The sequence below is a fragment of the Jaculus jaculus genome, chromosome 2 (assembly GCF_020740685.1).
Source record: "Jaculus jaculus isolate mJacJac1 chromosome 2, mJacJac1.mat.Y.cur, whole genome shotgun sequence".
NCBI classification, from domain to species: domain Eukaryota; kingdom Metazoa; phylum Chordata; class Mammalia; order Rodentia; family Dipodidae; genus Jaculus; species Jaculus jaculus.
In genome coordinates, this window is record NC_059103.1 from 143,318,341 (window position 1) to 143,344,451 (window position 26,111).

Genomic DNA, 26,111 nt, shown 5'->3' on the forward strand with positions numbered 1-26,111 from the left:
AACTAAATGAAAAATGAATAAAAACATATTTAAAAAAATGTAAGTATCATTGGAAAATATCCACGCATAGTTTCAAAAATATTGCTAAATAATTGTTTAAGTGATCTTAAATTGTTAATATAGAACTCATAGTTGAAGTTGCTAACATTGATGAAATTTAAATATTTTTATTTTTAATCTTCCATCAAAATAACTTTGGCAGTTATAGGAATATATAGTCAGAAATACTGTTATTCTCAGTATAACTATCAGAATGTTAACTATTAGAGTTGTTCTCAACCCTTGCTCTTGTCATTCTGTCATTACATAATAAAATCCGTCATTACATAATAAAGTATCAAGAAATTTGTATATTAGTTAAACATTGTTAGTAAGTTACTGTGTAATCCAACTTAAACCAAATGAATTATAGATAGTTAAAATCTCCGGACTCAATTCTCCAAAGAAAATTTCCTGAATTTAAAACCTGCTTCAAAACTAAACTATGGTAAGCTCATAATATGGAGTCTTTGGTGTAATCAGGGTGACTTTCACTGAAGCTGACTATAGAGCCTGACACAGCCTGACATCCCCGATTCTCAAACACACCATGTCTTTCTGCCTCAAGTTCATTGATATAATAATAAAATAAGATCCATATTTCTCTCCTTGTGTGTGAGATAAGAGCGTGTGCAATGAAATTCTATGCCTCTTGCCATCCAAACATCTGCCTTTCACTCCAAACATGAGAAAATATATGCTTCAGAAAAACGATATAAGAATACTTCAACTAAACTCAAAGTTGTACTCTAAAAGATTGTTTACTCTGTCATAGGCTTTAACCTTTGGCAATAATACTAGATACAAATGGTAGAATTATCATAACTAAAATATTTGATTGATTGGTGTGAAAATTATAACACTTCAAGGAATTCTTATTAATCCAGGATGGGTGTTTGATTGATCTTTGCAATTAACAACGGAAAATTTCTTCAAAAAATTTTAGCAATATTGTTGGCTTTTCTTTACAAAATTCCTACTGAAATTTTAATAACTGTTCCAATAGAAAATTATTTTATAACAATATGCTTAAAATTATTGTAGAATTTATGGGGCTAGTATATGGGGAGGATAGATATGAGACTTTACACATATGTGTGTATATATATATATATTTTTTAAGTTAGAAGCTTTTAAGAAATAAGGAATAGAAACAAAAATATATAGATACCTTTAAATAACACCTTACCAAAAACTGGAGTACATGGTAATAATGCTAATGTGGACAGATATACATGTATTCTGTGACTGAATAGAAAATGAAGGGTATAAAACCAAAGGAGCTTTGAGTGTGAATCCCCAAGTTAGTAAACATAAACACAAAGTTACCATGGTTTCTTGATAACGAGTCCATAAATTTTCTTTTTCAGCAGCAGAGTGTGGCGATGACACATGCCAGAAATTTTGGCCAGACTTTGTAAGTTTACGAAGGGTTAACCGCAACTTAGCAATGTTTATAAGCATATTTTGAAATATTTGCTCAGCAATCTATATAAAAATGAAACTGTGAACCGCTGGACAAGAACACTGGTTAACTCGACGCACTTTTTTCCAGGTTCCTTGGCATCGAGGATTGCCAATGGCTTGCCAATGGAGTGTCTGATTTCTGAAATGATATTTTAGAAATGTTAATTAATGCCAAGAGCAAGCCAAAGAAAATTCTAACTTATAGAATCAATCATTAAAGATTTTTTAAAAAGGTGATCACAGTTTTTTAATTTATTCAATCTTTTAAAATATTTAATTAATTAATTTGAAAGACAGAGTGAGGCAGATAGAGAGAAAGACAGTAAGCAAACCAAGGCCACTAACCACTGCAAGTGACTCCAGATGCATGCACCTACCTTGTGCATATGGCTTTACATGGGTGCTGGGGAATCCAACATGGGTCCTTTGGCTTTGCCAGCAAGTGTTTGTCTCAAATAATAGTAGTATATTAAGGAATTAAAAGAAAACCAAAAGAATAATGGTATTTTTTGACAGGTAAAAATTCTATGAAATTTTAATTTTAGTGCCCACAAATAAAGTTTTGTTAGAACAAAGCCAAGGTTTATAAGGTATCTGCTGCTTTCATGTCCCAGTGTCAAAGTTGAATTGTTATGACAGTATATATGGGAAGAAAAGCAGGAAGCACGTAACCTCTAGAATTTTATAGGAAAAGATTTCTAGTCCCTGACCAAAAAGAATATTAAAATATTACCCCAAAAGAGTCTAGATTCACTGTGTCCAAAGTGGGGTCAATAATATTCATATTTTAAATTTATATCCCAGGAGATTCAGATTCATGTGGTCTTAAGAAGACCACTTTGTAGCAACTGGGCATTTTGTGGCTATTTGAAAGCTTTACCTGAACCCCAGTTTCCTAATTAACCCGGGTGTTTCTGGTCCAGAAAGCCTCTGATTGCATACTGGGGACTGAATCCCTGAGCTTGGTTTGCTGAAGGAAGGTTTTTTTCACCGTCCTCATCTTGCTGATGTTACACGCAAGTCAGGACATAGAGGACAGATAGCTGGAATAAGACAACAGAATAACCATATGATCAGTTACCCTCTCTTACCCACTGGAGTCCAGGCCATCTCCGAAACAGCGCAGGCTCACAGAATTCATAGCAGGAGGTTGACAGTCCACACACACTGTGTATCCCTCTCGGAGATACTGCATCCACCGGGTCAGGGGCCGGTTGTCCAGAGCACAGTGAGGAGTCAGCGACTCTGTCTTGAACTCCATACAGTATCTAGGGAAAAAGAAGTAAAAATTTCACTTGGTAAAAATAAGAAGCTTAGGAAGCCACACCCAATCCATGCAATAAATATTAATATTCTTGTCATTAGGTTTTGGCATTGTTATTTTTTTAAAGTCATTGTTATTTTTCATATAGAGTTTCACTGTGTAGCCCAGGCATTCCTTGTAGCAAACTTCCTGCCTCAGCTTCCTGAATGCTAGGATTTTTGGACTATAGCTGTGGCCACTATGTCCAACTAACATTCTCATATACTCCCTCTGTGTGTGTGTCTTCTGACAGGGTGTCATGTAGCCTAGGCAGACCTCAAGTTCACTACATAGCTGAGACTTATCTTGAACTCCTGATCTGCTTGACTTCCTTCTAAGTATTGTGATTACATGTGGGTACCATCATACCCAATTCATGCCCAATTTTATCATTGTGATGATGCATGTGGATGTGTACAATGCATGAGTGTGTGGTATGGTACACATGCAGTATGTGTGGAGGTCATTGGTGAACCTCAGGGTGTTTGTCCTCTCCTTCCACTTGTCTTTTAGAACAGGATCTCTCTTGTTGGTTTTGCCACTGTATATGTTCTAGTCTGGCTTCCCCATGAGCTTTGGATTCTGCTGGCTAAGCTTCTCATTCCTGTGGGGCATTAGGACCACAGAAACACGTGTCATTGTTTTGGCTAGATTTTTGTGGGTGCTGGGGAATTGGGCTCAGGCAGGCAGGCTTTCAAGTAACTGCCTTCAACTGCTGAGCCATCTCTCCAGTGCCTATCATGCAAATTTAATATTCTCACTTTTAGAAATAAAAATATGTGAGCTGCAACCACTCATAGTGATGGGGATCCATGTACATGGCCATCTGGTTTCACTAGGCTGATGGCAGAAGGGACCTCAAGTGACCATGGGAGCACTTTCCAGCCTGTGCCATGAAGTGTCAATAAGAAATCCTCTCAGTGGAAGTGTATACCACTTTCAAAAACAGAGATGATGTAGGAGCCCATGGTTTCACAAAGACTCTCAGAGTAGCATCCTTAGTGTGATTAAACAAATCACACTATCTCCTGTTTAAATAGATTGTTCCTTCTTGGAGATCATAGGCCCATATACTGAGGACAGGATAAGTATTTACATGTCTGTGGTGAAGTCATGTTTCACTCAAAGGTAACCAACATGTAACAGGAGAGCTGAGCCAAACCCAATACATCCTTTCGGAATAGTCTGGGAAAACATAATATTTTTAAAACAACAGCAAGTTACCCAGCATCCTGTGTATGTGCAGACCACCGGGGAGATGAACCTTGTCTTGTTCTCTCCTTGTTGAATGCAGAGGTAGTTATAAAGGCAGGGACTGGAAAAAGGAAAATCACACTGAATTCATGCAGCCAAAGTATTCAGAGCAAATTTCCCAAACAGGGTTCCACACCTGTCTAAGATCTCAATTTCTAAAATCCTAAGACCTTGGCACACTACTAAGACACATGGTGAGGCTGCCACAGGTCTATGGAACCAAATTGAGTAAAGATTTGTGAGCATCCAGATATGTACAGAGGGGATTACAGACCTCAGATCAGCTGTCTGTAGTCATAAAACTATGTGAAAGGAAAAAGACAGGATACAAACAAAACCAGCAGGAAATAGAAGAAAACTAGGAAGGGGAAGGTAAGGTAATTGTAAAATGATAAAGAATCTGTTTTTCAAAAAATGAAAGAAAAGAAAGGCTGCAGACATGGCTCACTGGTTAAAGGCACTTGCTTGCAGAACCTTAAGACCTGGGTTTGATTTCTCAGTATGCATGTAAAACCAGATGCACAAAGTGGCACATGCATCTGAAGTTCCTTTGCGGCTACTGGAGGCCATGGCATTCCCATTCTCTCTGTCTCCCGTCTCTCTATCCCTCTCTGCTTGCAAATAAATAAAAAATATATTGAAAAGAAAAACAAAAAAGTTTTTTTTTAAAAAAAATGAAAGCAAAGGGATAGGGTGTGTCACTCAGTTTGTAGAGTGCCTGTCTTGATTATACAAAGTTCTGAGATTAATCCCAGTACTGTATTAACCTGGGCTGATAGAACATACCTGTAATCCCATAATGTAGGAAGGGGAAGCAGGGGGTTCAGAAGTGCAATGTACTCCTTGGTGGCCTCATAGTAAGTTCAAAATGAAGTACAATTATAGAAATAAGGGCTGGAGAGATGGCTTAGCAGTTAAGGTATTTACCTTCAAAGCCAAAGGACCTAGGTTCAATTCCCCAGAAACCACACAAGCCAGATGCACAAAGTAGCACATGCATCTGGACTTTGTTCACAGTGGCTAGGGGTATTGGCATGCCTATTCTCTCTCTATTCCCCTCTCTGTCTTTCTCTCTCTCAAATAAATAAAAAAATTTAAAAGGAATAAAAAGGAGACAGAACTATCAAAGAGATAAAGGAGGATGGAAGGAAAAAACAAGCAAAGAGAAAAAGTAAGAAAGGATAAAAATGAATAAAGAAAGGAAATGTCAGTGCTCCCAAGCTTCCTGGTAACTACAACCTGGTAGCTTTGCCCACCATACAGTGCCCTGGTATGACTGCCCAGTGCCAGGCAGCACAGCCTTGGAGAGAGAAAGATTCAAGTGGCCCTTCCTTCCAAAGAAAAAGCACCAGTGATCATTCCTCCTGCCTCTTTCTCTTTTCCTGAATCTTGTCTGTGTGTCTCACTTCTATTTCATTACTGTCTAAGGAGGTATCTACTGCACCTAGAAATGACCTCTTGATCCCACTCTTGTCAATTCAAGCAGGTGGGCTTTTGCCTTGTTCATCACTATATCCCTAATATATTTGTGTACTCAGTAAGTGTTTGTGTAATGGATGAATGAGCCAGTAAGTAAATGAATGAAGACATGGTACTGCCATCAACACATAGATCCCACCTCCTGTAGTCCTCCGTTCCATGCTACAATGATCCTCAGAATCTGTGGGATGCCCCGGGGACACCAACTTCTTATATATTTTAAGTCTTTTAGGTAAAATGGCATACTATTTGCATTTAACTTGTATATCCCCTCTCTTACACTATTATTTTTTAAGTTCTGAGGATCAAACTGAGGCCCTCACACATGCAAAGCTCACATTCTACCAATGAGATATACCCTCAACCCTCCCATAGAGTTGAAATCATATCTAGATTACTTACAATACCGAAAGTATTATGTGCTATACAAATAGTTGTTATATTATGTTGTTTAGGGACCAGCTTCTTAAACTACAGGTCACAATCCTGTATGGAGTCACATAAATGAATAATTCAAATATGAAATGAAGTGAAGTGTCTCTGGCTGCACATACCCATTTTGCATCACATAATTTCACTGTAGCCTTGGTCTGAAGAAACACCATGCAAATTTGCACTATGCACGCCATCGCATCACTCATTGCCACAGCTCCGATTGGAGACTACTGTATTTTATGAACTGTTTTTCTTTTAATATTTTATTTTATTTATTTGAGAAAGAGAGAAACACACACACACACACACACACAGAGAGAGAGAGAGAGAGAGAGACAAATGGACTCCAGCCACTGCAAATGAACTCCTGATACATGCACCACCTTAGGCATCTGTCTTACATGGTTCCTGAGGAATTGAACCTGGGTCCTTGGGCTTTGCAGGCAAGTGCCTTAACTGCTGAGCCATCTCTACAGCCCTGAACTGTGGCGTTTTTACAGTATACACAAAGTTACTGCTCTCAAAGACACATAATGGATTAAGAAAAATAAAAACCTGGGCTGGAGAAATGGCTCAGAGGTTAAGGTGTTTGCCTGCAAAGCCAAAAGATTCCAGTTTGACTGTCCAGGACTCACATAAGCCAGATGCACAAGGTGGTGCATGCACCTAGAGCTCATTTGCAGTGGCTGGCAGCCCTGGTGTACCCATTTTTTTTTCTCTCTCTCTGTCTCAAATATATAAATTACTATATTTTTAAAAAGAAAAATAAAAACGTTTAATATTTGTCTACCATCATTCCTCAGAACATGTGGTGGTTTGAATTGTAAGCCTGCCACTTACTCCTATGTTTTGTATGATTGGTTGTTAGGTGGTGGCAATTTGGGAGGTAGAGCTTACTGGAAAAAGTGTGCTTCTAGGGCCTGGCTTAGGGGTTGTAATAACCACCTTCCCCTTGCGAGAGCTCAGCTCACTCTTGCTTCTTCCTGCCAGCAGCTGTGGTAAGGTGGAGATGCTCAGCCTCTGCTTTACCATCCTTTCTGGTGAAACTTTCCCTCTAGTCAGACCATGTTTTATCCCAGCAATGCCAAAGTAACTACAATAGAAAATTAGCACTGGCAAAGTAGGAATGTTGCTGTTAGAAACCTGAGCATGTGACTTTTGTACTTTTGGAACTGATTTAAGAGATGAGTGTGGCAGGCTTTTAAACTTTGGACTAAGAGACACCTTTCAGTGCTACAGAGAGCATGATGGACCATTCTTGAGAGAGTTGAAAGACTTAAATGCAGAAAGAATTGTGTGGGACTTAGAGGCTTGGCTAATGAGGGGAGGAAGAATTTTGTCAGAACTGGGCTAAACAGTTTGTACAAAAAAAGAGGCTGTGTTCTGCCCATGTCTTGAGAACTTGAAAGATGCTGGATTTAAAAATAATGGTCTGAGCCGGGCGTGGTGGCGCACGCCTTTAATCCCAGCACTCGGGAGGCAGAGGTAGGAGGATCGCCGAGAGTTCGAGGCCACCCTGAGACTACATAGTGAATTCCAGGTCAGCCTGAGCCAGAGTGAGACCCTAACTCGAAAAAACCAAAAAAAAATAAAAAAATAAATAAATAAATAAAAATAATGGTCTGGCATGTTTGCCAGACAAAGCAACTGAAGGATATGAAAGAGTTACAGTTGTCACAGAAAGAAATGAACACTTCAAGCCATAAATTATAGTCCAGTTCTGCTGTAACTTATTGAGAGATTATCAACATTGAGATGCACCGGCTTTTCTGCATTGGAACTCTGGGTAAGATGCTGACTCTTTTGAAGGGAGGGTACCTGAAGAAAGAATGCTGAAGGAGTTTTCCTCCTCTTCATAGTTGGCTTTATTCTCCTCTGTATTGACAATTCTTTTAGTCCACCTGGTACTGGTTTTGGAAGTATAAAATATGCAGGAAATAGAGGATCATTGGATTTGCAGTGTGGTCATTTGAAGGTGGCCAGAGGACAACATGAGGCAGGCCTCGAGGCCCTGGAAGGCCATGGCATGGAGTCACGAGGATGAAATATGGGTAGCAATGGGGACCCCAGGATTTTGAAGATGTCAGGGCTATGGACTGGTTGCCAAGAAGAGTTGCTTTCTTGGGATGGATTTTTCCTTGAGCCACAAGTAGCCCAAGTGGAGGGACCAAATGTGGAACCCAGAGATTTCATTGTGGGTCTTAGATGCTGGGCTTAAAGCTGTAGGATTTGATGTTTGCCATGCTTGTTTTTGATCTTACACTGATTTAATCATTCTTTGCTAACCCTTGTTGTTACAGTGGGAATGTTTACCCTGTGTCATTCGATGCTGGAAGTATTTAACTTTCATTTTAATTTTATAGGCCACATAGTTAAGAGACTGTCTCAAGTTTCAGATGAGACATTGAACTTTTGAACAGTCCTAGGACCGTTAAAGATTATGAAGACTGTAAAAGTTGGACTGAGGGCTGAAGAGATGACTTAGCAGTTAAGGCACTTACTTGCCTACGAAGCCAAAGGACACAGGTTTGATTTCCCAATATCCACGTAAACCAGATGTACATGCTAGCACATGTGTCTGGAGTTTGTTTGCAGTGGCTAGAGGTCCTGCATGCCCATTTTCTCTCTCTCTCTCTGTCTCTCTCTTATAAATAAAAAATTGATTAAAAGTTGGACTGAATGTATTTCACATCATGAGGTAGATATGAGTCTCTTGCTTCTGTGTCTGGAGTTTGTTTGCATTGGTTAAAGGTCCTGATATTCCCATTTTTTTCTTCTCTCTCTCCAATAAATAATAATTTTATCAGCTAGACTGAATGTATTTCACATCATGTGGTAGATATAAGCCTATGGTGGCCAGTGAAGGAATTTGGTGACTTGAATGAATTGTTCCCTGTAGAATATTGTGCTTTGAATGCTTGTTCCCCAGACAATGACAATTTGTGCAGAGGGGTGGAACCTTGCTAGAGGATAAATGTTTCTAGTAGTGGGCTTAGTAGTGTTAGATTCATCTTCTTCCTTGCCAGAGCTCAGCACTCTCTCAATCTTCATCTCTCTCTCTGCCAATCTTAATCTCTCTCTCTCTGTCTAGCTTTCTGCTTTCTGCCAGTTGCTGTGGGAAAAGTTATGTCCAGCTTCGGCTCTACCATACTTGACTTGTCATGCAAAAATTTCTCCTTGAGACTGTACACCAAAATAATCTCTTTACTCCTATCAAGTGCTTTTGGTCAGGTGTTTTGTTCTAGCAATGAGAACTTTACTTCAATAGCATATAGATATCAAATTAAGTATATCTCTGGATTATATTGTTAAAATATTTAATTTTTAAAATTGCTATATGAAGGCTGGGGAGATGGTTCAGTGGTTAAATACACTTGCTTGCAAAGCCTACCAGCCCAAGTTCAATTCTCCAGTACCAAATGTAAGTCCAGATACAAGAAGCAATACATGCACCTGGAGTTCATTTGGAGTGGCAAGATGACCTCTTGTACACATATTCAGCATACATACACATTAATGAGTAAGTGATTTATTGAAAGTTGTTTGAATTGCTGACTTGAGTATCATAAAAATCATTCATTGAATTTTGACTTGGGATTAGGAGAAAATTGCCAACAATTTCTGAAATGGCCTTAATCAAAAATTTCTGCCATTTTGTATTATGTGTTTATGCAAAGCAGTGTTCTCAGCACTGGCTATTGTAAAATAAATTTTACATGTAATATCAAGGAGTTTGAAAAATATTGAGGATGCTCTATATCCTGTAATATCAAAATTTATTTTAAGATTGCATTCTTTATGTAAAAGTAAGCATTTCTATCTCATTACCATGCCAATTTGTTTTCATGCTTAAAGGTAGTATAAAATAAATAAATTTCTTTATGATTTACTATCAAGAAAAGTTTGTTTTGTATGTCTGTTTTATACACCTATTTGTCTGGAGTTAAGTCAAATTTTTTGGTTTGTGAGTGTAAATAGTTTAAGATGTCCTGGTTTAAAGAATAATGACAAGGGAAAAAGTTGTCAGCCTCTAACTCCTGACCCCAAATATGTCCAGTCCTTGGCTGGCTGAATCTGTAGGTGTGAAATCTGTGGATGTGGAAGGGTGACGAGCTTATAGATGTCTCAACAGCCCTTCCTACCCATTGCTTCAGAATTTGGACAATCCTGAGAGGGCAGATATGAACTGATGTTAGATTTTGAGATGCCAAAATTAAGATGAGAAAAGTTGAATGAATGTACTAGTTGCTAAAATAAATAAATGTATATAATATATATTTATATATAAATAAAATTTTATATTAATATATATAAATGAATATATATATATATATATATATATGTGTTGATTTTGCATGGCTCCTTACTGCCACAAGATGGCAGACCATCAATTCTTTTCTACGTTTTTAGGTTTTCTTAATGAATTTTGTTCATTTATTTATTTATTTTTAGAAGTGTCTCACTCTGAAGCCTAGGCTGACCTCAAATTCATGGCAATTCTCCTGCCTCAACCTTCTGAATACTGTGATTACAGGGGTAAGCCTCCACACACAGCTAAGGAAGAGAAGATAAGGGTAGCCTAGCCTTTGATTCCAAGGGTTGATTCTTGTTGGGTGGTCTGGTGCCTAGTCTTCCCAGTATGAAATGGATCTGCACCTGGAGGACAGGCTAGAATCCCAGTTTTGGAGATGGTTCCTTGCTGTAGTGACATGCCTCATTGTTTTCCACAGAGTTTGTAAAGCCTTCTAAAGGTGACAGCTGCTTCTCAGGGAACAAGAGCAAGTGAGTGCACGTATCCAGATCCCTCTCTGTTTCTATCAGACTCAATGATAAGAAGCAAAACATGCATTTGAATTTTCATATACGTGGTCGTTTGAATGTATGCCCTCCATTGACACCATTAAAGCTTGTAGCTTGGGTCTCCAGCCACCTAGCTGGAAGAGGTATCACTGCAGCGCAGATCCTGGCATCCAGCTCAAAGGTGTGTTTGGAGGAAGGTCTGAATTCCAGCCCAAAGGTATGGAGAGCAGGCATTTGGAGTTCATTTGCAATGGTTAGAGTCTCTAGCATGCCCAGTTTCTCTCCCTCTGTCTTTCTCTCTCACTCAGTCTCTCTCTTTCTCTTACTTCTGTTTCTCTCTGCTTGAAAATAAAGAAATAAAATGATTTTTTTTTTTGAGGTAGGGTCTCACTCTAGCTCTGGCTAACCTGAGCTACTCATTCTATATTCTCAGGGTGGCCTCAAACTCAAGGCGATCCTCCTACCTCTGCCTCCTGAGTGCTGGGATAAAAGGCGTGTGCCACCATGCCTGGCTGTTTAAGCTTCTTTTTGTGTCACAAATCATTATCCTTAATGTGAAGTCATATTCCAGAAAGGAAAGAGGTGGCAGTTTTAGCCTATCACTTCGAATCCCATCAGGCCCATCAGGTGAGAGGTGTGGTCCAGGGGACCTCAGGGGCACAGTGGACTGCAGGTATCCCCTTAGCGTGAAGGCCCCTTGTATCACCAATGCCTGCTCACTTACAGAGGAATTTCACACCATACATTCATACTTCACAAAACCTCTATAAAGAGGTGTTAAACCAATTTTATTTCTTGTGAAACTAGAATCCAGAGCAATTCATGATGGAAAAATAGCTAGCAGCTGAATGGGAAAGCTTCTCAACACAGAAAATGCTTTCTGGTTTTTAAGACTTACTGTCCTGAGGCTGAGGATGAGCTTAGTTGGTAAAGGGCTTGTGCAGTGTGCAGGAAGCTCAGGGTTTGATCCTCAGTCTCACACAAACCAGGGGTGGGGGTGAACACCTGTAATCCCAGAACTCAGAAGGTGGAGGCCAATCAGCAATTTAAGGTCATCCTTGGATATATATAGTTTGAGGCCAGGCTAGTAGTATACATGAGTCAGTCAGTCTGTCTGCTTCTCAATCCCCCTCTCTCTCTTTGTCACACACACACACACACACACACACACAATCTATGTATATGTTCAGTTTCAGTGTTCACAGTTGTGCCTATGGTGCTTTTTTGTTTCTTTGAGACAAGGTCTTGGTATGACCCCGAACTCCTGATCTTTCTGCCTCAGCCTCACTATAGCTGGCATCTAGAAAGCAAGTCAGTTATTCAGGACCTTGCCGGCTCCACTCCGCCTGCTGCAGCCCCAGGATGTGGATCACTGGCATTTCCAGTACAAGGACCTCCTCACCTCCCCCCTACAAAACTTCAGCAAATAGACCAGAAGCCAGATTGCCTGGGGTGCTTTGAACAAGAACCACTCCTTAATATTGCCCAAAAAGTTTACTTTCATGTCTTAAGAGTTGTAAATAATTTAGAAATTATTTTTGCCGTCAGTCCCACTCTGCTCATGCATGGAGGCACACAGCCGGTGCCCCAGGACAAAGGCTCTGCATAAATGTTGGCTCCCCTTCCCTTCCCCTTTCTGGCAGCAGCATTCAAATGTGATATGTGTTTTGTTCGCAGTCTATTTGCCAGATTTCCCGGCACTCCATGAGCCCACCATTGTACAGTTTTACAACTTCCACTTGAAAAAAGCATGGCAGTGCACATAATTTCTTTGAACATGAAAGTAAATTTGCTTTCAGAATTGCATAAGCCCTCTGACACAATAGCATGCCACAAAGGCAGGCTTAGGCTCTCTGGTCTGTAGAATCTGTGCAGAAAAGAATGAGATGGAAACCTGAAAATCACGCCTTCCTGGGAGCACATCATTTATCTTAATGCACATTGATCTTCCCAAAGGGAAAATGCCTCTGTCTTGTTATTTTTCAAGGTAGGGACTTACTCTAGCCCAGGCTGACCTGGAACGGACTCTGTCCCAGGCTGGCCTCAAACTCATGCTCGTCCTCCTACCTCTGCCTCTCAACTGCTGAGATTATTAAAGGGATGCACCACCATGCCCAGACTGAAGAATGCAAACAAACATCAGCAATGTGTGATGAATTGAAAAATTTAGCTTTTTAGTTATTTTGGGGTGTGTGTGTGTGTTACATGCACGGGTGTGGATACATGAGTCCCATGCGCAATGCATGCAGAGGCCACAGAAAGACATTGGTTTTACTCCTCTATTGCTTTTCCCACCTGCCTTATTTCCCTGGGACTTAATCTCATTGAACCTGGAACTCCCTGTTTTTTCAGTTTTACTGGCTCACCAGGTTCCCCAGTGATCCTCCTATCTTTGACAACTTCAGCCCTGGGGTTATAGACATGCACATCCATGCCTGGCTTTTTTCTTGGGTTCTGGGGATTAGCTCATCTTCTCATGCTTGCACAGCAAGCCCTCTTACCTAATGAGCCATCTTTCCAGCCCTAAATCAGCTTTTTACTTTTGTCTGTAGAATAAAATATAATCATAAGTATTAATGAAGCAAGGAAATACCATTAACAAGAGTTTCAGTGATATTATTTTGTTCACTGGCTGTGTGGGGCTATCATACTTCTGCTTAGTCATGAGTCTCTAACAATTTCAATGATGACAATATGGGAGCAGGGAATCTCCACAGGACTTTTGGCCATGAGATCCAGGTTTAAGTCCTTTAAGCCTTTCACAATGCTCTCACCTCCCAAAACTCAGTGCCTTCATATGTCAAGCAAGGTTAATGACCTTGTCTTATTCCTAGTGGTAAACAGAATAACAACACCCCGAAGCTGCCCACATCCTAATCCCCCGAGCCTGTGAGTATATAATGCTACCTGGCAATCAGGAATTAAGGGATGAAATAAAAGCTACTACTGAGTTGAATTTCAATCAGGAAGACTATCCTGGGTCTCCCAGATGGGTCCTAGATAATCACAAGGGACTTTAAAGAGGTCTGGTCACAGGCAAGATGTGCCTACTGTGCAACAGTGGCCTGACTACTATGGGGGTAACAAACTACTCTCTGGCTGGGTTGAAGACCACTTCATGGGAGAGAATGCAATCCTGGTTCACACTTGCTCCCGAAAAACACAGTCAAAAGCCCATGGTTGGGAAGACCATAAGCCCTGAGGAGGAAGCTGCTACCGCTGTTTGGCTAACTGGATATGTTGTGCTCATCAAATGGCCCTTAAAGATTTATGTTTACTTCTACAGACCAGTGCAGCTCTCGCCTTTAGTCAGAGCAGCTTCTTTTGCAGTTGGCTGTGACAGCTGGGGAGACTCAAAACTCATCAAAGTGCTGAGTGACTGTGGAGTGCTCAGCACTAAATAACACGTTTATATAGCCTTCTGCAAGGTGCAGGGAAGCAGCGGGGGGGGGGGGGTCAGAAAGCACGTGAGAGTTAGAGGACGGGGGGAGTGCTCTGGATGTGCTGTCACATTCATGACCTCACAGTGACTGCTGTTACTTGCCAGACACCTGCACAATATTGGGCCACCAACATTTTGTCATGGGTGGTGGAGGAGGAAAGAAAAAAAGACATTAAAGTAGTAGAAAAGGTATTTATGAAGAAGAAGGTTGTTTTTAGAAGGATTCTGCAGCAGAGAGGTACAAAAGAAGTTAATTAGGGGGGCGATGATCAAAATATAATATTCATTTCATTTTATTTATTTGAGAGAGAGAGACGGAGGGAAGTAGAGAGAGACAGAGACAAAGAGAAAGAGAGAAAGGGAGAGAGAGAGAATGGGCATGCCAGGACATTTAGCCACTTTAAACGAACTCCAGACACACGTGCCACCGTGTACATCTGGGTTACTTGGGTCCTGGATTGCAATCCAACTTGGATTCTTTGGCCTTGACCACTAAGCCATTTTTCCAGACCTAAAATATAATATATTACTTACATACATGATACTTGTCAATAAAAAGTTCAAAACATTTTATTGTAAGGGTATTGTAAGAAAATATATATATATATATATATATGTTTTTTTTTGAGGTAGGGTCTTGCTCTAGCCCAGCCTGACCTGGAATTCATTCTGTAGTCTTAGGCTGGCCTTGAACTCATGGCAATCCTCCTACCTCTCTCTCCCAATTGCTGGGATTAAAGGCATGTGCCACCAGGCCCGGCAAGAATATATATTTTTTAAATTTATTTTTTAATTTATTTGAGAGCGACAGACACAGAGAGAAAGACAGATAGAGGGAGAGAGAGAGAATGGGCGCGCCAGGGCTTCCAGCCTCTGCAAACGAACTCCAGACGCGTGCGCCCCCTTGTGCATCTGGCTAACGTGGGACCTGGGGAACCGAGCCTCGAACCGGGGTCCTTAGGATTCACAGGCAAGCGCTTAACCGCTAAGCCATCTCTCCAGCCCAAGAATATATATTTTAAGGGAGAGATCTGGATAGAGGAAGGGAGATGTGACTTTAAAAGAATGCCACGGGCAGATGCAGCATTGCTGGGAGTGACGATGCAATAAAGGTCTATGGGAAAAGAAATGTGTTCAGCCTCCAGAAGCTGGAAAATACTAGAGAACAGAGTCATGTTTGAGTCTGCAGAAAGAAATGTAGAATGGCTAACACCTTGATGGCAGCCCAGTGAGACCTGCGTCAGACTTCTTACCTATAGAACTGCAACAATAAATTAGTATTAAGTCGCTAAATTTCTAAGACACCCACACCCCAGTGTTTTCCTAAGAGCAGATCTCTTAATTTTAGCATCCTTTGGCCATTTTAGTAAGCTGAGAATTTCCCATTCCATATCCTGCTTTCATTAAAATTAAACTTTTTCCCCTCTAGGTCAATATCTTTTTTCCTACTCCTGTTTTACTATGAGCAGCAAGAATAAATGAGGTTACACGTCAACACTGTGCTTGGAACTCACCTTAGCTAAATAGCCAAACTCACTTGATCACTTACAAGTTCTGCTTTCCAAAAGAGGAAAACCTCTCCTATACTTTCTGTTTCTGTCTGTCAAGGATTCCCTGTCACCCACAAAAAAAGCAAGGAAGTTTTCACCTGCAGAGGTGTCTAATCATGAGACTCACAATAACTATGCATGCCCAAACAAAATTGTAAATTTACTTAAAACTTGAGGTTCTTTGTGATATTTTTTATAACTTGACTCTTGCAGTTCTCAAGTGTGAACTCCATAGATGATGATGTGTACCAGAGAAGTCCAAATGTTGGACATCGCTGCAGCCTTTAGAAAGGAATATACCCTTGCTGATCCATTGGCTTTGGTCTGTGTACAGCCATATTGAAATTCTATCCCATAGAACTGTCAGATAATACTTGTGCTTCTTTAAGTTTCGGGTAATTTGTGACAGAAGCCATAAAAACAAATACACTCCCTTTTAGGGTTTTTATGAAGACTGACTTGATGTCTACTAAATCTCTAGGTCATTCAGGTGTGAGGGATGAGTGTGCCATGAACAAAGGCTCCAAATCCATACTTAGGAAGTCTATCAGGCTGGAGGGAAGCAGTAAGAGGCACACAGGTGATTATGCAGCAGAACAAAGTCTTCCTCCATGGGTTTCCTCCATGCACCCACATCCACCTGAGTGTCTTTCTACTATAGTGATAACCAGCCTGAGCTATTCAGGTTTGGATCTTCAAAACCCACCACAGTGATGCCACATAGTATGGGCTCAGTGAGTGTCAAATATTCATGGAACCAAGTGACACAAGAGCTGGGATGAAACGGGACAGAGGCCCTGAAAAATTCACCAAATTGGATGTTAACATTACCATTTCCACTTCCCTTTGGTTTTCCCCTTAGTTATCCAGAAATTTCCAAAGTATATTTCATGAGCTCCAGTAATCTTAGTGAGACACCCTGAGGAAGAAAAGGCTTGTTTAAGCAAATAAAGAATATTTATCTCCCTCTTGTTGAGTGAACAAACATCTATCATTGTTAGTTCTGAAAACTTCTGTGGTAGAGAAAACTAATTCTCTGTTTTGCAATGTCATCACAAAAGAGAATGCGCTTTGGAAAATTTGGCAGCAGTGACATAGGCAGGCGTGTGTGTCCTTGTCTGGGCAGCAGTGACACAGGCAGGTGTGTGTGTCCATGTCTGGGCAGCAGTGACAGAGGCAGGTGTGTGTGTCCATGCCCAGGCAGCAGTGACATGGGCAGGCGTGTGTGTCCATGCCTGGGCAGCAGTGACACGGGCAGGCATGTGTGTCCATGCCTGGGGAGCAGTGACAGAGGCAGACGTGTGTCCATGTCTGGGCAGCAGTGACAGAGGCAGGCGTGTGTGTCCATGCCCGGGCAGCAGTGCACAAGCTCCAGTGAACATCAGAATCCCCAGCAGGACTCACTACACTAAGAGTTCTGGGCCCACACCAGAGATTCTGAACCCATGAGTCTGGGTGGGTAGAGCCCCAGGAACTTGCACAAATAACAAATTCCCTGGTGGTTCCAATACCCTTGGTCCAGAACCTCATGTTAGTAAACACTAGAATGGATACTCCAGGGCTCCCATCCTCTCCTTTCAGCCTATGAAGGGAGTTATCATTATGAAGCATCTTACTGGGAAGACAACCCTTTTGCAAACCAGAGAATTGTTATTCTTTGTAATTTATAAGAAAGACTATATACAGATATTGCCATCCAATTTTAAACCAAGATCCTTAACACCTTCCAGGAAGAGGAAGAAAGAAATTGGCAGCATCAAATCCTCTTAATGGGGTGCAGTAGCAGAAGCAGTGACAGGAGGTAATTGGAAGACATTTGGAAGAAGGTCATTTGGAACCACAGAACAGAGGAGTGGACATCTTCAGGCAGAGAGAGAGAATGCCCCCAGCCTCTGGTTGCCCAGGAAAATACTGTCCCTTGGGCAAATGACATTCATGCTTCCTGGCACTTTCAGCATGTGTTCTCTGTCCTCTTCCTGACCTTCCTGCCACTCAATCCTTTTGTAGAATCCCAGGGCTGAGGAGGGATGTCCAACAGCCTGAGACAGCACTCAAGAACATAGTGTGCCTAAGAAACACCATGAATGAGTAGAGCGGATGATTTTCTGACATGTTGACTCGAATCTTGAGAGAGAATGCCCCCAGCCTCTGGTTGCCCAGGAAAATACTGTCCCTTGGGCGAATGACAATCATGCTTCCTGGCACTCTCAGCTGTGTTCTCTGTCCTCTTCCTGACCTCCCTGCCACTCGGTCCTTTTGTAGAATCCCAGGGCTAAGGAGGGAAGTCCAACAGCCTGAGACAGCACTCAAGAACATAGTGTGCCTAAGAAACACCATGAATGAGTGGAGTGGATGATTTTCTGACATATTCACTCTAGTCTTGAGAGACCACAACCAACAACAATAAATAGCCAGTGTTGTGCAGTGGCCTTGCTGAGGCTCTCCTGCTGTTTCTATAGAGGACCTGTGCTCACTGTGACTGTGTCCTGATGCTGTTTCTTTGATTTACCACTTTAGAGACACTAAATTGTTTCTCCATGAGTTTAAGGTGACTGCTGAATCAACAAGAGGCTCCAGACCAGCCCTCCACTATGATCCTTTCCTATCATAGATCTGATTACAATGGTCCTACAGAAAACACCTCAATGGCTTCCCAGGGCTCTTCAGAAAAAGACCAGAATCAAAAATAGGTCCCCAACATGACAGCCTTCCTTGGGTTCTCAAATGGAACCCATGTTTTCCTGGCTACATTTATTACATAAGCAAGCAACAGATGGTCAGTAGCTTGGCTGTTTCCCTACCAGAGACTGAAATTCCTTAGCTCAAAAGCTGTTGGCACCAAACCCAAATTTTTACTTATCCAGTTGTTTTAAAAATAGCCAAACAAGCAGATTTTTAGCCATTTAGGGCTTGCCTGCTTGCATGCCATGGCACTATACCCAGAATCCACTGGTCATTATCAGACAGAACCTTATGTTTCTATAGTTCCAAGGTGCCATTGTTCTACAGGGTTCTCTCATCTAGAAACTCCCCACTGTTATTGAGCAATATCACCAAGACACTAAGTCCTCTCCCCTGACCCTCTACTTTGCTACTTCCTGTAACCCCCACTCCTCTGTATGCCACTCCTACCCTTCCTGGACCAAGAACACCATGCTGTGATGCCACCCTGTCCAAGCACTGCCCTATAAAGCCTGCCTCTCTTGGTTCCATGGCTGCCCCTGATCAGCCCCCAAACACTCAAACCCCCCACAGCCGACCATCAGGCTTAACCACACTGGTCTGTCTGCTAGGCAGTGCTACATCTCTCAACCCCATCTTCCGGGAAGCCCTCCTGCACTCTGAGACCAAGAGGAATCACCGTATCATACCCGTACCATTCACTGTGTTTGCTACTAGCAGGACCAATTACTATGTACACAAATTTCTGAAATCAACTAATCCTGGGATCATGTGATGTTTATGTCCCCTCCCATTAAGCTTCAATCTATGTTGACACAGAAGGCCTCATGCCAATTTTCCTCCCCACTACAATTCCAGCATCCAGCCTGGTATCAAGATAACTTTCAATATGTACATATTTGAATGTAGAATAAAGAGAGGAATGAAACTGTTGGAGAAAGATTAGATAACATAAAATTATCTACTTTCCCATGAAAAAGATATGGCCTTTGCTTTCCTGAAAAGTCTGTGCTTTGCTCTATTGGATTCATTCCAGATCAACACCCTGGTATTGAGCTCTGTTTATATCTAGACAAGACACAGGCAGTTCCGAGCACAATAGTCAGTTAGCGCCCTGCCCCTTCACTGACTATTCCGCAACCAGAGATACCTTTTCTTTTTGGGAGCTGGGAGTCTGGTTATATTGTCTAGGCTGGCCTTGACCTCCTGGCTTAATTGATCTTTCTTCCTGAGGAGGAGCTGTGAGTACAACTGTTTGCCATCACATCCAGACAGGGCAATCTTTCCAAATAATCAGAAATCTGACCACGCCAGCTCTCAGTCCAGTTAGCTTCAGAGGAGAGGGGAGTGTTTTAAAAGATCATTTAATCAGTGTTAATAAATGTTATCTCTTTTCTATCATTTTTCATGTTTGTGAGTGTATAAATTAAATTTTCTGTTTGATCTGAAATCACAGTAGCAATGAAATGGCTACCCAACTGAACACTCATTATCCTGCGTGAAATATCACCATCCTACCTAAAGCATTCCTTCAGCAGCGTAATTAACTTACTAAAACTCACATGTGTGCGTGAGAATGCTGGGTGGGGCTCAGCGGCTGAGTGCTTGCTTAGTGAGTGAGCTCAGTCCCCAGCACCAGAAGCAAAGAGCCCAATGTATGTGCTTTATTTTATCACTGAGCCCATGCACACTAAGAAATGGGCCATTGGGAGAAAAAACACAACTGAGGGAAGCAAGGGAAAGGAAGGCATGTATGCAACTGGCCACGAATCCCTTCACTAAGATTTCCTGAACTCACTGCCCACTTTGGGCAGACTGGCTCATCCCACTCTTGGCACAGCATGGAACTTTCCCTGCACAACACGTGATCTGTTAGGAGGTGAAGAGGTCATGAAAGAGAACAAAGGCCCGCGGCCTTGAGCAGCTCAGTACCGAAGGAGTGCGCGCAGTCCCGGCCCTGCGCGCTGGCATACTCCAGGCAGCCGGCTCTCTCCTCCAGCGGTGGGCAGGGCGCGCCTCCATTCCGCGGCTCCTGCTGCACCGAGCGCCTGCGCACGCGCATGGCGGGCCGGCATGGATTCCCGCAGCCGCTCCACGGGCTCCATTCTCCCACGAAGCAAGGGCGAGCTGCAAAACAACAGGACAGGATGCTCACCTGTGCAAACCCAGCCAGCCAGCCGGGATGTTCCCCCCAACTCAAACAGTGGAGCATAGCCAGTGCAAACTTTGCCTTTACCTGGCCAGGTATCAGGGGGAGCACAGAGCCCCAGCAGGCCCCAGTTCACATGGGCTCCACCCACCCTGATGGTTACATGACTATTAGGTACCTCTGAGATGGGCGGATATCCTAGGATCCACCCAGGACACACACCCAAGTAAATTCTTTCCTTTTGTTTCCTCCGTAATAACTTTTGTCTGCCCCTGCTGGGAACATTACTTTTTCCATTTCATATCTTTTTTTTCCCCACATGTGCATATTTATGGGGTCAGTGTGATATTTCAGAACATATACAGACTGTGTAATGATCAGATTAAGGTCATTGGTATATTCATTACTTCAAACATTTGACATTTTCTTACACTGGGAACTTCCAGCTATTTTGTTAGGTAAGATTAATTGTAACCAGCCATAGTCACTTAACTGGGCTGTAAGAGTTACTTCTGACTGTATCCCATACCTCGTAGCCATCCTTTCATCTTCATTCCCCTCCTACCTTTTCCAAAACATTTTTTATATACACATTCACTGTAGAAAACAGGGGGAAAGATATATAAAACCGAAAATGTGAGCTGTTGGGTGGATAATGGTCACCAACACATGAACAAGCAGGAGATCCTGCAAGCTACAAAATCAACTAGGTGGGGCAATTAACTGTTCTCAGGTTGGATATGAAGCCCGTGCAGGAGGAGGGAATTCATACCTGACCCCTAGAATCAAACTCTACTGTTAAACTTCATGGTAATAAAAGGAGAGAAAAAATTGATGTGATAAATATATGAAAAAGGTGTTCCATTAAATATTTTGGTTTGGAAAATAAATCTGAGATATTTATTCCTCTTCCACAGTGAAAGAATGTCCCCTTGACTCACTTGTGAACGTTTGATTATTTGACCTGGAAACCATCATAGATCACAGGAAAATTTTGCCCACAGAGGTGAGAGGAAGTACAGGACTTTCTGACAGATTTATTACCATATGTCATATATTTTAGCTCATGACACACATTTCCTTTTGAAATATTCCATTAGTATTCCTGTCCCTTTTCCCACCAATGCTTATGTAATTCATATCTAAAGACATCATGTTAGAATATTCTTTTTCTTTTTTTGGTTTTTCAAGGTAGGGTTTCACTCTAGTCTAGGCTGACCTGGAATCCACTCTGTATTCTCAAGGTGGCCTTGAACTCATGGCAATCCTCTTACCTCTGCCTCCTGAGTGCTGGGATTAAAGGCATGCGCCACCACACCCGGCTTCTAGAATATTCTTTATTAAAATCTTTTTATCAGTTTTCACACCTACTTCTCCAGCTATTAATAAAGTCTGCCACTGTGTTACCTAATGAGCTAGAGCGTGAGGACCCCAGTTTCCAAGCTTGTCACTGTTTCCCACTGGCTTAACTGTTAGGGTTTGATGACATCATCCTGCCCTTTTAAGGGAAAGAAGCCTGGAATCTATGGATGCAGGAAATTCAGTGACTTTTCTTCTTTGCTTAAACTCAAGCAATTTCCTTTTCTGCCATGCAGTGTAGTCATTTGAAGTGGCAAGGGACCTATGGCATGCACATAAACATGCAAATAAGTTTAAAGACATTAAGATTATTTCAAGGGAGAAAAATTCAAAAGCAAATAATAAATATTTGAGAGGAAGTCTGTTAGGAGTTCCTCTTCCAGACAGCTGTCAGCTACCCCCTTAAGCTCTGGTCAGGGGAGGCAAGTCTATAGCCACCCTGCTATGTCTGCTGAGCTGCCCTTGTCCAGGGTTAAGGAGGCTGTGCTTCTTGGCAACATTGGACCACTTGGCTCTTGCTGTCATCTCTATGGGCAGAGTAGGCTCAGTCTCACCAAGTAGCCAGCTTCCAGTAGTTTGTGTCCTTCCTTGTTTCCCAAGAAACATCAGGCCAGAGAATACACCAGCCAGGAGCCATTTCAGCCTCATATCTGCTTCTTCTATCTAAGCCTCCAAGGACCTCTTTTGCAGACCCTTTCAGAAAGTACATTTAGGACTCCTGGTCATGGTTCTTTTTGTTTTGTTTTCTTTTTTTTGTTTTTGGCTTTTCGAGGTAGGGTCTCACTCTGGTCCAGGCTGCCCTGGAATTAACTCTGTCATCTCAGGGTGGCCTTGAACTCAAGGCAATCCTCCTACCTCTGCCTCCCGAGTGCTGGATTAAAGGCGTGCGCCACCATGCCCAGCTGGTTCTTTTAAATTCTACAGAACACTCTTTCCTTCTCTGTCCTAAGCACCTTCATCCACCACTAACAGATATTCTCCCAATACACACTTGCCAGGATTTGCTGTGAGTTCTTCACAAGATAGTAATCTCACTTTATTTCTTCTCAGTTTACTAAGTCCAAAATAATTGATTTTACTATCTTTACCTCTTCCTATGTTGAAAAGAAGGGGTTTCTTTGTGACCAAATAAAGACTTGGGGGGGGGGGGGTTTGCAACTCCATGTTGCACTGTGTGGCCTCTTTAGAAACCAGTTCCTATCATTTTCCTCCTCCCTCTGAAGTGGCTTAATCTTTCCAGATCTGGCTACATCAACACTCTATCCGGATCACTGTGTTTATTCTTAGGGCCTGACTTATCCAGCCTGTCCTCCATGGGCAACTGAACAGAGATGTTGGTCTTCCCTCCTAGATTCCACTCCTTTACACCTCTCCTGCAGACCTATGCTCATTATTTTGACGAGAGCCCCATGCCTTCCTCTGCAAAGACTTTCTTGGGTTTTCTATACACTTTCTTCCAGATCATCTCCCATGTCACCTATTTTGCTAATAGTTCCCTCCTTTTCCCTAGTTTCACTTTCCAGGATTTCACTTACCCACTGCCAACCACTGTCTGAAAATATTAATTGGAAAATTCCAGAAATAAGTCATAAGTATTCCTTTGCATGCCACTCCAAGTAGTGAGACACAATTTCACAGTATCCTGCTGTTTCACCTGGCACACAAACCATCTCTTTGTTCAGTGTGTCAGTGCTGCGCACGCTGTCTGCCCCTAAACCACTTAGCAGCCCTCTCAGTTATTAGATCCACAGTGTTGAAACTGTGGCACTAGTGTTCAAGTATCCTCAGCTTCACTTAAAAATAGCCCTGAAGTGCAAAAGTAATGATGTGCAAAAAGTACAGGAGTTTAGACATGAAAGAACAGGTTAATCAGCACTATGTAACAACACTACAAGACATAGCAGAAAAAGGCATAGTATTTTTATGGCATTAGACATCCTCGGGGGGGGGGGGGTTGGAATACATCCCTTGCTAGTAGAATGCTGCACATGGGCTTGCGAGTCTTCCTGGCTACACTATATAGCCTTAGGGAACAGAGACCACATCTTCAGTATCTTCCATCTCTGTGTTTGCTATAAATTCAGACACATTATATTGGCACCAGGAATTTTGTAATTACCTTATAATACAGACAAGCGAAGTCGCAGAAGACCTGAGAGAGGCATTGCTTGAGTTACGCACCTAACCAAAGCACACAGGAGTTTAGGAGCTGTAGACAGTGCCCGGACACTGTGTTTCCTGAATAGCTAACTTTACCTGCTTATTTCAGAGATAAAACATTCTGAACCTGCAGTAGGAAAAGCAAAGAAACTTATCGAAAAGAATATCCCTGTTCACAGGAAAATCATTAGCTCTCAGTCCATAAATCTTCTTGTTTTCCAATTGCATTCTTCCAGTACTTGACCTGGGTGACGGGGCTGTCCCAGCTGACAGCCTCTTTAAGGACTGGCCTGACCTAGGGTGGCAGCCTCTTCACTTGGCAAAGAGTGGAAGTGCTTGTCCCTACTAGGCATCTGGATCCTGGGAGATGGAACAGCTTTGTGGGATCTTTTACCCAGAAGACATTAAGGACCCCACATTCTGGGAGGCCCATGAGCTTTAACCCTAATGGATGCCTGGCTTTGGGAGTGATGTGATTAGCAAGGAAAATAACTGTTTACTTTCAGAGATGGAGTCTCCCCAGCAGTACATTCCCTTTTCTGCCTTTAACTTTTAATTCAATTGAATCAGCAATTACTCGATTATTTAGAGGGGCCAGGGACGGTGAGAAATCTGAGATTTGAAAAAGACTTAGAGACTAAGACCATGAGAAATAAAAAAATAAAAAAAAAAATAAAAAAGCCCTGGACATGCTACACAAACTGGATTCCAAGAGCATGGTGGGACTCAGGAAGGGGCTGTGCTGCACGCTGGGGTCTAGGGTCAATCATGACTTCAGACCTCAGAGAACTTCTTTCCGGAGGAAGGGACCTTCCCAGAGCAAGTTTGGTACAAAGTGGGCCAGTCACACCTTTCTGTTCTCATCACCCCTCTCCAGCCCCAAACACTGCAGAGGTTGACAGAATGAATGTGACAGAGGCTGCTGGCCAAGGGCACATCTCTGGAACCTGTCAGTGCCATCCCGCAAGCTTCCACGTGGCCCAGTACAGCTAGACAACCGGAGTCACGGAACTCATCAGCAGAGGCGGCCCCACACCTTTCCAGAAGCACAGCAGAGGGCTCTGGCTTCTTCAGTCCTGCCCTAGTGGAGACAGGTGCTTCAGACAGTACAGGGAACCAGGAGACCCTGGCCTGGATTGAGCTAGGGGTACCTGAATGGAGGTGGCTGGAATGGGTGGGAAAGGTAAACTAGATGCTAGAATAGAAGGCCCTGGCGGGGGGCCGGGGGAGAGCCTGGCTCCTGGGTCGCATCCCTGTACCCTGCCCTGTGCCTGCTGACCAAGGGGCAAACGACTGGGGACCCTCCCTGGCTCCAGCCACCCACCTGGGCAAGCCCTGTCGTAGTCGAAGCAGCAGTCCCCGGTGAGGCGGCAGGCTTGGTCGCAGAAGCAGGTCCCGTAGACTCTGTCCAGCCTCCAGCCTTGGGCAAAGCAGGCTGGGTCCCTGCCTGGGCAGCAGCGCCCGGCCTCCGAGCAGCCAGCTAGCGCCCCGGGCCACAGCCGCGCCAGCGCGCACAGCGCCAAGCACAGGACCCTCATGGCCGGAGCTCTCGCGCCTCCTGCGCCGCCAGCGACCCTCGGGGCCCGGGCTCTGCCCGTCGGGGAGCCGCGGCTCCCGCCCTCTGCCCGCCGCGCCGCCCCTCGCGGTCCTGGCAGCTCGCCGGCCGGCTCGGGGCGGGGGGGCGCGGCTCTGCCCAGGTGGGGCTCCCCGGCCGCGCCCCGGGGCTGCCCCGACCCCGCGCGGGGCGGGAAGGAAAAGCAGGTGCTCGGGCCAGCCCAGCCCCGCCCAGCCCCGAGCGGCAGGGCGGCCACTCTCGGGGCTCCGAACTCTCTTCCCCAAGTCCGCGGGGCGGCGGCGCGCGGGGCGCGTCTCCTGGAGCTCTCAGCCCGCTCTCACAGCGCGGCGCCCCCCGCCCGGAGCGGCCCACGGCGCCCTCGCTCCGAACACCAGGAAGCAGCACTTCTTTTCTCTGCTGCATCTTGCAGTGGGAGT

The 26,111-nt window shown here is 43.2% G+C and overlaps 1 protein-coding gene across 1 annotated transcript; it reads right to left on the reverse strand.

Moving 5' to 3' along the window:
- Positions 1-25,663, reverse strand: Sbspon (somatomedin B and thrombospondin type 1 domain containing). The gene is made up of 5 exons (XM_045144024.1): positions 25,444-25,663; positions 20,384-20,578; positions 4,034-4,124; positions 2,598-2,774; positions 1-1,645 (listed from the first exon to the last, which is right to left on the reverse strand). Exons 1-5 carry the CDS (start codon positions 25,655-25,657, stop codon positions 1,528-1,530), a joined length of 795 nt encoding a protein of 264 aa, XP_044999959.1. The 5' UTR covers positions 25,658-25,663; the 3' UTR covers positions 1-1,527.
- Positions 25,664-26,111: the final 448 nt, after the last annotated feature.

Coding starts and splice junctions, on each gene's coding strand:
- Sbspon (XM_045144024.1), bottom strand. CDS start 25,657: ATGAGGGTCCTGTGCTTGGCGCTGTGCGCGCTGGCGCGGCTGTGGCCC. Junction 20,579..25,443: donor CTACGACAGGGCTTGCCCAG/GTGGGTGGCTGG, acceptor GTTGTTTTGCAG/CTCGCCCTTGCTTCGTGGGA. Junction 1,646..2,597: donor GATGGCCTGGACTCCAGTGG/GTAAGAGAGGGT, acceptor ATATCATTTCAG/AAATCAGACACTCCATTGGC.